General features: G+C 38.8%; 1 protein-coding gene across 4 annotated transcripts in view; it reads left to right on the top strand.

The window, feature by feature from the left end:
* The first annotated feature begins 1,900 nt into the window (after positions 1-1,900).
* The window catches only part of CCNI (cyclin I), a 32,806-nt gene continuing 20,815 nt past the window's right edge, over positions 1,901-13,891 (top strand). The window contains exons 1-3 of one of the 4 annotated variants that reach the window (XM_027087647.1): positions 1,901-2,433; positions 9,572-9,728; positions 13,562-13,636. In XM_027087647.1, coding sequence (XP_026943448.1) covers positions 9,615-9,728; positions 13,562-13,636 — 189 coding nt within the window. In that variant the 5' untranslated portion in view covers positions 1,901-2,433; positions 9,572-9,614. The remainder of the gene's footprint in view (positions 2,434-9,571; positions 9,729-13,561; positions 13,637-13,891) is intronic. The other 3 variants (XM_027087645.1, XM_027087646.1, XM_027087649.1) reach the window with 3 other exon arrangements.

Here is a 13,891-nt window from a genome sequence, read left to right as displayed (position 1 = left end):
CTTACACTCGTGTTGTTTCACCTTTTTGGCCATTATGAATAATGCTGTTATGAACAGTCATGTACAAGTCTCTGTGTGGACAGGTTTACATTTCTCTTGACTACATATCTGGGAATGGAATTGGTATTATTCTTAAAGTAGTGAAAATCAGAAGCAATTTCATGGTCCTGCAGTGAATGGTATTGTGCAAAACAATGTTGCCAATGTGTTATAGAAGGAAGACCATGTAGCAATAAAGCCCACGTAAGAAAGACTACATGAGGTGAAAAAAGCAAAATACGATCCACCTAAAATCCTTCCTGGGCTTCCCTTCCCTGTTCTGTCATAGGTACCTGCCCCCTGCCCCAGCCTTCAATTCTCTGAGGACCAGCCACACTACCTTTCTGAGATTTTTAGAATGTCTCAGCTCGAGTCTTTGCACTTGTTTCCTCTGCCTGTAACACTCTTTCCCCAATTCTATGCCCAAGTGGTTTCAAGTCTCACCTTAAATGTCTCTTCCTCACAGAAACCTCCTCTGATATCCCTGACTAGGCTAGGATTAAGTGTTTCCATAGCAGCCTGCAATTTTCCATCTTAATACTTTTGATACTGGTAATTGTTTATTCAGTCAGTAATAAAATATTGAGAGCCTCTTACATGCAGGAATACAGGGTGAAATAAAACATGCAAGATCCCTGCCATCCTAGACCTTATATTCTAAGGAGAGAATACAGTGTACGAGCAAGCAAATCAACGTACTGGGTGATTTTAGATAGTGATAATTAGCTCAGTGTTTGGATTGTAAACTCCATGAAGGTAGAAGCTATTTGTCCTGGTTAATTCCAGCTTGCTAGAGCTTATTAGCCCCTGGCTCGCTGAATAAGCTTAAAACAAATTTAAGTGACTTAAAATAGGCATATAAAAGACAAATGGAAATACAAATCAACTACTTCTGTAAATGGTTGAGTTTGAGGGTTTTCTTCTCTTTCAAAACTTTCTGTAATTCTACTCTTCTTTTTATAACTAAAACGATTAAAAGATGAGCAAAATTTACCATAGGTCCGTAAAGGAACCCCAAATAAAACACATTTATATGTCACCACTCACTCATTAAAGACCTGGTAATAAAACCTACTCGGAAATACTCAGATGTGTTGGTTAAGTGGATAGAATTTCCTTGGCGCGTTACAAAGCAGGTTCCCTGCTGCCAGTAATATAATTTACTGTTTTAGAAGGGCCTGAGACTATGCTCCCTGCAATTTCCCGATTTCTAATGCGCTTTAAAAATCTCCCTCCACCCACGACGTGACAGCGAAAAAACGCGCAATTCTATCTACACGTCAATGGTAAGAAGAGAACACAGAACTTTTTGCGAGGTCAACAAAGAACGCAAGATCTTTACACAACAGATCGCGGCCCTTTCTAACAAATCCTTTTCCAAGCCCCAGAGACAAAGACAGACTGGATAAAACCACGTAACGCTCGGTTCGGTCAGAGGAGCATCCCTATAAGACCCCACCCCCAAGCGAAGCGCTCAGCTGCTTCTTTCTTCCCTGGGGCGCATGCGCAGCGCACTCTCCGGCCACCGCACGCCTCTTCCAGCGAGCTGAGGAGGCGCTTACGTCACCGTGCAGTCGAAGAGGAACCCTTCCTCTCCTCCAAGGAAAACGAGTCCATGCACATTTAGCTTCTCTTAGCCCTCCTCCCACCCCAATGCCAGAGATTTTCCCAGCCCGTTTCCAACAGCCCAGCTTTTTGCCGGACTTCTCTGTACATTCGCTGGACGGAGAAGGCGGCGGGGAGGAAAACGGGAGAAGGTCCAGAGCCAGTTCAGTGTTGTTTACAAGGAGTGAGCGCGTCTAGGAATCGGTCCGCGAGGGCGGAGCTGACGAAACCGGCACTTTTTCTTCTTTCCCCTCCCTCCCCAGCCTTCCCCGCGAGCGGACGCGGCAGCGCCTCTGTCTCGTTTTTTCTTATTTTTTCCCCCCCTTTCCCCTTCCTTTTTTTTTCCTTTTCCCCCTTTCCCCCCTTTCACCATTTCCCCTCGGAGGCGCTTCCCCCGGGCAGGGGCAGAGCCGGTCTCACCCCCCGCCTCTCCCCGGTCCCCGCCGCCCTATGGCGAGAGGGAACCCCCTCCCCACCCGGGCACAAGCGGCGGCGGTTGGAGGAGCGGGACCGGCGGCGGCCTCAGGTCCGGGGGCGTCATGGAACTAATTCGCTGACCGACCCACAGGCCGCAGCCGTGCGTCCCGCTCGAGCGCCAGCGCCCGCGCTCTCCGTCCCGGTTCCCCTTCTTCTCCCTCCTCAGTCGGCCCAGTCCTCGTCCCGCGCGCCCCGTCGCCGCGCGCTGAAGAAAATGAGGTGGTAACGGGCCGCCGGATGACCCCTCGTCACCACTGTGAGGCCTACAGCTCTGCCGGGGAGGAGGAGGAGGAGGAGGAAGAGGAGGAGAAGGTGAGCGGGTGGGGACGGGGGGGCTCCACGCGTCCCCGCGACCCGCGCGCGAGCCCCCTGCAGCCCCGCGCCGCCGGCGCGCGCCCCTCGGCTGAGCCCCGCCCCCGCCGTCCCCTTCGGGAAACCTCCTGGACGCCCCTCTTGTCTCCTCGCGCCTACAACTCAGGCACCTGCCCAGTTTGGAAACGGCGCCGCTGGGTTCCCTTTCGGGCCAATTTTCCCGTCGGCGACTAACTTTCTTGCAGCAACAGCAAGCTGCCTCCTAGTGCGCGTTCTAGGGCCCGCGAGCCTGTGCGGTACACAAAGAAGGGGACACACCCCCGCCCCTAGATCTCGACGCCTCCGCGGGACCCGCGGGAACATCATTCACATTGCTGAGCGGGCGGGGTGGGGGAGGAGGACGGATGAATGGGGTGAGCCGCTGCGGGAGCTCGGGGGAGGGGCACGTTTCCCGGGGTTGGGGTGAGTCGGGGGAATCTAGAGAGGAGGTGAGCTTTGAATTGCACCCTGTAGGGCAGATAATACCGGAAATTTGAAAAGAGGGCAGAAGCCCCTCTGCCGAGCTAGAAGTTCCACTGCAGATCGTTTTGTTAGGAGTTGAGAATTAGATGGCAAAATAGTGGAAGGTATCGCTCCGGAGGTAGGATGGAATCAGACTGGAGATCTTTGTTAGGCTAAAATATTTAGCTTTTATTCTGTCAGCGGGAGACACTCAACGTTTGAGCAGCAGCAGTGTGGCTTTAGGATGTTAATAATAACACTTGTTGAGGCTTATTATCGGAGAGGCATCGTTATAAGTGGTTTGCGACTTATTGAATCTTCACGGGGCAGGTAGTTCAGGAGCATTTTACGGATGAGTGAAACTGAGGCTCCGTAAGATTAATTTTCCCACTAGAAGGCAGCTAGAACCCGGTGGCCAGAATTCCAGGCCAGGCAGTCTGTGCTATACAGTCTCTGTCCCGGAACAGATTAAAGGCAGAGGAAATAGAAGGGAACGGACAAATAGATTAAGAAAGAAGGGACAGGATTCAGATTTGCTAGTCTGGGACCATACGCATCAGAGATTCTAAACTTTGGACTAGAAGAAGTTTCTCAATACTGATGAAGAGCAGACTAGTAGAATCAGCGTGTGTCGGGAAGGTGCACCGGGATGGTTTGCGGTTAAACTGAGATAAGTGAGTTTACGTGGCAATGTGACGTCCTAGTATCAGTAGTTTAGAATGGAACTCTAAAATGTTTCTTGGTCAAGATTGGAAGCTTAAAGTGTGTGTACATGTTCTATTCTGATTGTATACTACTTTAAAAATGAAAAGTATTCATTTTTCTGTCCATGTTTCTTCATCTTTGAAGGGGGCTTAATAATAATACAGACTTAATAATTATACCCTCCTTTGTGTTCGAGGAGTTAATATGGCATAGTACTTTGAACAATACCTGGCCAAGTAGTAAGCACTCATTGTTTTTAGTTGTTAAGCACTTAACAGGTGTAAGCTCTTATTATTTATTTGGCACAGTGCTAAACTCTGGAGAGTGTTTGCCATCAAGGAACTCATGGTTAGTAGGAGAGACCAGCCTACAAGTAGTCAGCTCTCACGGAGCGATTAAATGCAAAAGTAGAATTATGTTCAAGTACATATGATGCAAATGACAACTCTGTAGGAAGGAGAGTGCAAGCTAGAGAAGGACATTTCAAGTTGAAAGAACAGTATGTGGAGAGTCATGGAGATTGGGATAAAGCAGAGTGTTTTGGAATTATAAGTACCTGTAGTTCATTATTAGGTTAAGGGCGTAAAGTCAAGGAGATAATAATAGAACATGAGGTTTTTGTATGGTCACATTAATAAATCCCTCTTCTTATAAGAGGAACTAAGATCCGGAAGTCAGCACCAGTACAAAATTATTAATGGAGTTGGTGTTTTGAACATAATAAATACAGTAATTCCATGTTAATGAAGTTGTTTCTGTTGTATACCCAGCACTGTGCAGCACTTTTCCTCAGAAGAGCAAGAGGCCCTGTATGCTGATTTGTAACATAGTTAATGCTGTACAATAAGTGTTTTATAAACTATTCACTCAGACATTAAGGTATTTGATAAACATAGAGGAAGAAGCAGAAGCAGCAATTGAAAGAATGGGAGGAGAAATGTGAAACGCTCAAGGTCAAAGTTTATGGAATATGCCAACCAAAATACAGTCTTTTTGTTTTTTAGTTCCTAGAGACTTTTCTGAGTGTTCAGAATTCTGAATGTGACCATTAATGGGCATAAAATAACAACATAAAACTATAAAGTTCTGTTATTTAAAACAGGAAGTTTATATTTTTAATGTTTGTGTTTTATTTCTTAGCAGGATTCATTTTTCATCTAGCTCAAATAATCTGTTTTAAAACATTAGAAAGCAGCCTTGTGGATTGTTAGTAAAAGAAGTAGAATTCAAGCCAGCGCTTTCTCCACTGTATCATATCATATTTTAAAAAAGGAATGTAGAACAGTTTCTCATAAATTATGGTTTCTGTTTTGTTTTGCTTTTTCTGTGTTGTTAACTTGTAAATAATTTCAAAATGAAACTACCTGGATTCACTTATTTTCAGCCTTTTACTCCATTTGTTTTATCGTGTCTTCCCTCCCCTCATCTTCCACCCCCTCTCTCTACAGCATTCATTATGGCCCTTTACACCTAAATTTTTCAGTGTGTATTTCCTGAGAATAGGGATATTCTTTTACAGAGTCACAGTAAAGTTACCAACTTCAGTAAATTTTAAATTGATAATTTACTTTTGTCAAATCTGTCCAAATTCTCATTATGTCAGTTGACCCCAAAATGACCTTTATAGCATTTTTCTCTGCAGTACAGGATCCAGTCTAGGGTAAGGTACTGCACTTTTATTTTTCTGTAGCTTGGAAAATCTGGAACATCCCCACAGGTGTCCTCCATCCTTTTTGTTTCTCACTTGTATTATTTATACCTCATTTTTTAAAGTTTAAGGAAATTTGAACTCTTCTTTTTTTTTTTCCTTTGTTACATTTCCCTATTGTGAGCAAAGAATGATTGCTTTCTTTTCTTCTGTTGATACAGTGTGTTACACTGATTTATGAATGTTAAACCAACTTTGCCTTCCTGGGCTAAATCCCACTTGGTTATGGTGTATAATCCCTTTTTTATGTTTTCAGATACAGATTGCTAGTATTTTGTTGAGGAATTCTGCATCTGTATTTAAGAGATACTGGTCTGTAGTTTTCGTGCTGTTGTCTTTGGTTTTGGTAGCAGGATAATAACTGGCTTCATAAAATGAGAAGGCCTCCTCCTCTAGTTTTTGGAAGAATTTGTGAAGAATTTGTATTAGTTTTTCTGTAAACGTTTGGTAGAATTCACCAGCAAAGACACTGGGGCACGGGCTTTTCTTTGACACTAGTTTCTTTACTAATTCAGTCTCTTTAGTACTTGGTATATGACTATTCAGCTTTTTCTGTTGTCAGTTTTGATAGTTTGTTTCTAGGTGTTTGTCTTTTTCATCTAAGTTGTCCAATTTATTTGCATACAATTGTTAATAATAATTTCTTTATGATCCTTTTTATTTCTGTAACATAGGTAGTAATGTCCCTTCTTTATTCCTGATGTTAGTACTTGATCTCTTTTTTCTTGGTCAGTGTAGCTAATGGTTTGCCAATTTTGTTGATCTTTTCAAAGAACCAACTTTTTTGGTTTCATTGATTTTTCTCTATTTTTCTGTTCTCTACTTCCTTAATTTCCACTCTGATATTTATTATTTTCTTTCTTCTGACTTGCTTTAGGTATAGTTTGGTCTGTTTCTTCCAGTGTCTTAAAGTGGAAGGTTAGAGTGTTAACTTGTGATCTTTTTTTTTTCTTGTTTATTGAAGTATAGTTGATTTACAGTATTGTTTCAGGTATATAGCAAAGTGATTCAGTTATACCTATGAGATCTTTTTTAATATAGGCATTTACAAGTATTTCATTGTTTCCTGTAAGTTTTAGTATGTTTGATCTTTTTTATTCATCTCAAAGTATTTTCTAATTTCCCTTATGATTTCTTCTTTGACGCAGATTCCTTTGTTTTAAAAAAGTTGTTGTATCATCTAAATATTTGAAAGTCTTATTAAGGGCCTTAATTATAGAAGATTGAAGAACAAGAATCCCTTGAACCTGATCTTATACTTCTTTACATGACTCTATCCTATATGTTCCTGTCAGGTCCCCCACCCATCCTACCCTAAAAGTAATCTTCAAAGGAATCGTTGTAAAGGAAGAGTAATTACTAGGGGCAGCCACCCATTGGGGTATGCTGAGAAGGCTGGCAGATCCTGGTGAACCACCCTGTTGAGAGTAGCTAAAGGAATGAAATAAGTAAGTTTTGACAGGAGTTAATCAATTACAGACCAAAATTAGGTTTAGAAGTTCTTAGAACCTATGAAGTTCAGTCTCCATCCAATATAGGTGTTTCTTCTAAATACGTCTAGACAGGTGAACATCTAGTTTATACTCTGTTTCTGAGGTTGATATTTACGTTTGCATTCGATGAAGTTATAGTGACTCTGTTTATCTAATTGTGGAGAATTTGAGAAAAGTACCAGTGCAACAAAATTGGAATCTCAGAACATCTAAGTAGAATGTAACAGTAGATAGAACTTAACAAGATGACTTTTTTTAAAGGAAAAAACGCATTTAACGTCCTGAACAAGGATGTAACGCCCCTCCCGCCGCCCAAAGGCACCAAAAACCCATACAAGGTGGGGGTGGAGGGGAAGTTCACCTAAGAGTTACCTTAGAAAGCCTTAAGAGTTTTAGTTGAGCATTAATTTTATCTGAATTGATAATGTGGTGTAGCCTTTAAAAAAATAGCTAATGATCTTTAGACTGCATTAATAATTAAACGTGCTAATTTAGAAGAGCAAAAACCATGTCATGTGAGAAACTCTTGAATGGTTTTTCAGCAATGCAGTGGATGAACTGGTGAGCATGATAGCAGCCTTTAAACATTGAAGAATTCACCTGTGAAAGAGATTAGACTTGGGTTTGTTTGTTTTGGTTATGGTTTTTTGTTTTTGGCCCCGAGGGTTGAAATGAGCCTTTGGTTGTGTCTCTGTTTCATCAGGATACCGTGGGATGGGCACTGTGAGTAATAAAAACATGATATTCGTAGATATGACTGCAAGGGAATTTATAATTTATTAGGGGAGATAGTTCTTGGAAGAAATTACCTTTGAGTTGGACCTTTCCGGATAGTTATTATTTTCCACTTTCTAAGTTATTTAACTTTATTCTGCTTAGTATGAAAAGCACTTCATGCTTGATATAGAAAAATTGCAAAAACCCAGGAGTTTAAAGAAGCAAAAAGAAAAAAAATTACAATCCAGTTAACCAGTTTGCAATAGGTTGAATAGTAAGTGAAGTATGTGGGTGATAAATAGGAAAGAGGATAGTAGCTGAAGTTGGGGCAGAGGGAACATGGAAATTGAAGATTAGGTTTGTATTTTTTGTTTTTTCAAATTTTAAATTTTTATCAAAAATTAGGAACTTTTCACATGTTAATTCTAGACATTGAATTTTTTTAAAAAGAATCCCTGGAATTTGAAGCATATACGTAATACAGGTCCAGAGTTGAAAAACGGGAATAGTTATATGAGGTCTATAATGAAAAACCACATTCCTCTGCTGCTTGGCTTCTCCACCCTTTTCTCATTCCCCAGAGGTTAATCACTCTCAGCTCTTACCTATTTCTCTTGTTATTTAAGATCATATTTTCAAGTAACTTACCTATTGCTGTTTTTTCGATATTTAAGTTTTAGATATTATTTATGGTTTTCCTTTGAAGTATAAAGATGAGGCTCTCATTCTGCCTTCTCCCAACACCCCTCATCCTGCCAGTGTAGTTTTATTACAGCGTTTGTGTTGAAATCTCTATCCAGTATTTTATTATTATTGCTGTGTAAATATTGTGGTATATTATTATGTTTATTGTCTTGCATAATCTCTTTCTCTGAATTTAATAACCTTATCAGTTGCTTAGCTTCATCAATCTAGTTAAGTCTTTTCACATTCTTCAGCAGCTTCTCAATCCAATTTTCCATACACAGTCAAACCTCTGTAGTTTCCTTTTTTTTTTAAGAAACATAGAAACGTCTCTCGGACTCTGAGATGCCTTGTACTGTGTTGCTCTTTAGACTTGCTGCTCATTTTAGATTGCCAGTTACTCTACTGTTGAGCTTTCTAGATCAACATCGTCCAGTAGAACTTACTGCATTGATAGAAATGTTCCTTTCCTGCACTGTCCAGTGCAGTATCCACTGGCCACATGTGACAGCTGAGCACTTGAAATGGGGCTGGTGTGACTGAGGAATTATTTTTTAATTTTATTCAATTCTAATTTTAATGGCTACACGTGTAGCTAGTGGACATTGTAGTGGGAGCACAATTCAAGATGGTTTCATACTTAAAGGGGGGGATAGTCTAATACTGATTCAGTAGAAATGGGTGGGATTTAATGTAATTGATGTCATTTTTTTTTTTTTTTTTGTGGTATGCGGACCTCTCACTGTTGTGGCTTCTCCCGTTGCGGAGCACAAGCTCCGGACGCGCAGGCCCAGCGGCCATGGCTCACGGGCCCAGCCGCTCCGCGGCATGTGGGATCCTCCCGGACAGGGGCACGAACCCGTGTCCCCAGCATCGGCAGGCAGACTCTCAACCACTGCGTCACCAGGGAAGCCCGATGTAACTTTTAATGAAAAGAGGGTTTAGCCCTTATCTGTGTAGATTTTTAAGAGAAATATTTGGGACAAATATTCTAAGAATTCCTAGTCTAAAAAGCCTGTGACTTAAAATTTTTTGACACAGTGATAATATGTTTTGATCAAAGTCCTAAGGTTCTGTCAATTATATGGTCATGTTTTTATTCTCTTTACAACTGAATTTCAGATTTAAAGTGAGAATGTTTTAGATAAGTGATGATTATGGTAATATTTTAATGTATGATATCTTAAAGAGCTGTAAAATCCTATATTGGCTCATAACATTTTTATTTTGTTTTATGAATTGCTTCATAAGTACCAACATATTTATATTATGCTACAGTTACTATATATATAATTAAATATAGAGCATTGTTTTATATTTGATTTTATAGGTAGCTACATCAAGCTGGGCGGCAGGCAGATCCAAAGGATATCATGAAGTTTCCAGGGCCATTGGAAAACCAGAGATTGTCTTTCCTGTTGGAAAAGGCAATCTCCAGGGAAGCCCAGATGTGGAAAGTGAATGTGCCGAAAATGCCTACAAATCAGGTAATGATTTCTCTTTTCACTGTAGACAGGTGACTTTTATTAGAACTAAGGGTACTACTATCATATGTAATAGCATCTTGACACTGTATTGGAGAAATATGTACCATTAAATATATGCTCTATTCTTTACTTGAGAAACATCTCCTTGTTTCATTCTGAAACAAAACAAAAATGAACTGTTTTTGTTTGTTTTGTTTTATCTGAGTTACACCTTTAGGAAGCTAGGTATGTCCCTTCTCTTTTCTTGTAGTACAATACTTACAATAATAAGCCTTCTTTATTTCTAGATATATAGTTTGCCACAGAGGCTGAACACAGTCAAATCCTTGTCTTTAGTGATCAATAACTTTCTCTTTCATGAATATAAGGAATTCACTTAAACTGCTATTGTAATGTCAATGTTGAAAGCTTATAGGGAGATAATCAGCAGCTGACCTCTCAATTACTGTTGGCTGTATGCCTTTTAGAAATTTCATATAGAGTTATTTTTTCCAAATAACTATGAAATTTGTCTATCCCAAAAGCTTACTATGTAATATGTCTTACACATCTTTTTATCCCTAGTACCTAGCATTGTGTTTGGGATAAAAAGTAATGGCCGAGAAATTTTTGGTATGTGTAGGCAAATGACAGTATCTAATCTCCTCCTGTGTTGGTTTAGGTTAATCTTTGCTCATAGGTTATTGATATCTGAATGCTTTTTCTAATTCCAACCTACTTTTATCTTCTTTCCCACAAGCTAAAGAAATACATGTCTTCCGTTTACTGTTATCTAATTGTCATTTAGTGAATTGAAGATTAGTTAGCCTGAATGAATGCCTTTTATACTAGGAGCATTTGCATGTGCTATCACATTTAATATCTCATTTAATCCTTTGAAAAAGGCAGTAGTCCCAATTTGTTCAAGACTTCAACTAGTAAGTAGCAGAGTTATAATTTTGAACCTGAGGCAGTTCTCTTCCCATTATACTTTGTTTTTCATTTTTTATTTTTGTATGCTTGTGTGATTTTTAGATGACTGGGGATTCAATCATTCAGTAAATATTTATTAAGTATCTGCCATATTCTGAACACTGTTCTAATAAGCCTCAAAGCTTTATTACAGCTGCTTTTAGAACCATTTCTTTCATTTTTCTCCTACTATCTCCTTGAGTCAGCATGCAACCAACAATGATACACTTTTATAACATGGTCTTTGAAGGTGATATTCTACCAAGATTATAGTATGTTGCTATATTATCATTTAATCTGGGCTATTTTTATAGGTATTTTAACAAATATTACTAAGATGTTAGATCAGAGAACAGAACACTATCGGAACTTCTAAGAGGGATCTATTTAAGGTTTTGCCTTTAGTAATGTCAGGTAGAAGCCATACTTAATTCTTGTAAAATGTGTGTGGGCTTGGTCTGCTGGGTATAGGAGATAAGATAGAGATTGGAGTAAAGAGCTATAGGGGCTTGAGCCACTTGACAGGGTAACCCCAGGGACACTTCTCTATTCTAGTTCTAATTCTTTTTTCTTCTGTGACTCTCAGGGACTGGCTTTTCTACTTCCCTTTCCAATATTGCTTCTAACCATGATTTATCTCCTTCTTGACTCCTCCTTGCATAAGAGAAACAATCTTGTCTCTAAAGTTTAGCATCTAAACCATATATGTATCTTTTCCAACTTTCCTTTTTAATTTTTTGGGAGGGGGTGCTGGTTAAAACAGAAAAATAAAATATTTTTAAGCTTTTTTCCCTCCAGTTTTCTTATTCCTACCGCTTCCTTCACCTAAACTCTACTTCAGGGTCATTCTCTCACAGTTTTCTTGTCATTTACATTATCCTATCTTGCAGTTTAGGACAGAGTGGTCATGCAAAAATATTACACACCTATCACTCCCCTTCTGTTTGCTCCCCCAGCACTCTATACTTCCTGTATGATAGCACACAATATTATAATTCTCTGATGATTTGACCAAGTTCCATTGAGGTAGAGTTGTCATTTTTGTTTATTGACATATAATAGGCTCACAGTAAACACTTGTTAAATGAACGTTGATTATCATTTCTTTATAATTCATCCAGGTTGGAGGAGTTCTTTTATATAATAATAGTATTTTCAAGTACACAGCCATTTTGTTACAAATTTGGGGGAAAAAAATTAAAGACTGGTTACAGTGACATGTATTTTCAGATATTCTCAATTTGATGTACAGAGTGCTTTTGATATACAAAGGTAAACCTTGCCTCAAGCTGTTTATATAAAGATGATTTCCATTAGAAATTTGAGAAGGAACCTTAAAGGCCATCTAATTATGTGGTTTTCAAATAACAGGATCTTGAACCACTAGGCTACTAGGTGTATGAGAATCACCCAGGAGGCTTCTTATAGATTCCAGGCCCCTCCCAGACCTACGTTGCTTGTGGTGGCAACTATGGAATTTGTATTTTAAAAAAACTTCAGTTTTATTGATATGTGTTAGGTTTGGGAAACACTGATTTAGTCTAACCACAAAATAAAAGAAAAAGTTCTGACATCTAGGATAAGTGATCCTCTACTTTGGATACTTTGTCCATTCCACCATAGAAAAGCTCTGTCAATTATTGGAAAGTTTTTCCTGAATTGAACCTGAAAACTGCTGCTTTCTAGTGGCTACTTACTGGTTCTAGTTCTCTCCGCTGGAGCAGTACAGAAAATATTCATTTTATATTTTAAATGATAGCCCTTTATCTACTTACAGTCAGGTGTTAAGCTCTCAAAGTCATCTCTTCTCCTGGTTGAATATCCTTTGTTCTTTAACCATTTTTCATTTGACAAGATTGTGCCTCTCAGTTTTTCTTTCTCTATGTATACTCTTTAATTTACTGTGTTTCTTAAATTGTGACATTAGAGTTGTGGTCATTAATGAGCAATAAAGTGCAACTATTACCTCACTTTATCTTGGCTTGATAATTTCATTAATATAGCCCTAAATTTAAAAAAAGTTTTATGCTTTAGCAGCAGTGTCATGTTGTTGGCTTATACTGAACTTGTTTTTAAAACCTTGTTGGTTTTGTTTCTCTACTTTTAAGCAGAGTTTCCTTTATCCTAGGTGTACTTTAAAAATTTTTAACTTAGGTGCACTGTTTCATATTTATTCTTACTAAGTTTCAAATTGTTGATGCTGGCCCATTTTTCTGGCTTTAAAATTATGATTGTTATGTAATGTATTGACTTTGTCCTTTTTGTACCATCTGTAGACTTCGTAAACAAATAAATCTATTTTGCCCATAGGTTTTGTTTCTTTTCCTTAAGTAAACAGTTTCTTAAAGTATATGTATACGGATCATAAGTGTACAACTGTATAAATTTTCACAAAATAACACTGTGTAACCACCACATTACTAGCACCTCCTTGTGTCCTCTTATAGTTACTACCATCTGTCCCCTCTCCACAAAGAAACCATTATCCTAATATCACAGATTAGTTTTTCCTTGTTTTGAATTATATTTGTATATGGAATCATAAAGTGTGTACTGGCCTCCTTTGCTCAGCATTTTCTTTGGTGTAAGATGCATCCATGGTACTTCCTGTAGCCATAGTTAATTTAATTCTCATTTCCATGTATTATTCCATCATATGAATTCATTTATCCATTCTGCTGTTGATGGTCATTAGAGTCTTTTTTTGTGCTTGTCATTTGTTGAACATATGTGTACATTACTGTTGAGTATATTCCTAGGGGTAGAATTCCTAGAACCTAGAATATGTGTATACTCAGGTTTAGCAGATACCACCAGTTGTGTTACTTACCAAAGTTGTTATACCACGTTTACACCACATTTTTTTTTTTTACCCCTTATAGCAGAATATGAAAGTCCCAAGTTCCTCTGCATCTTTGCCAACCCTTGGTATTGTCTTTTTCATTTTAGTTATCACGGTGAGTGTTGTAGTATCACATTGGGTTTTAATTTGCATTTCCTTGATAACTAATGAAATTCAGCAGCTTTTCATATGCTTATTTGGCCATTAGATATCCTTTCTTGGTTAAATGTCTGTTCAAATCTTTCACCTGTGTTCCATTGACTTCCTTTTTAAATTGTTAAGAGTTCTTTCTTTTGCAGGCTCTGTGTATTACACATATCTTCAGCTCTATTTGTGTTGACTTTTTTTTTTTTTTTTTTTTTTTTTTTTT

The sequence above is a fragment of the Aethalodelphis obliquidens genome, unplaced genomic scaffold (genome assembly GCF_003676395.1).
Source record: "Aethalodelphis obliquidens isolate GAN/ISIS:26980383/991018 unplaced genomic scaffold, ASM367639v1 scaffold59, whole genome shotgun sequence".
In the NCBI taxonomy this organism is placed as follows: domain Eukaryota; kingdom Metazoa; phylum Chordata; class Mammalia; order Artiodactyla; family Delphinidae; genus Aethalodelphis; species Aethalodelphis obliquidens.
The sequence above is the reverse complement of the archived record's forward strand: the minus strand, read 5'-3'. Positions and strand labels throughout refer to the sequence as shown.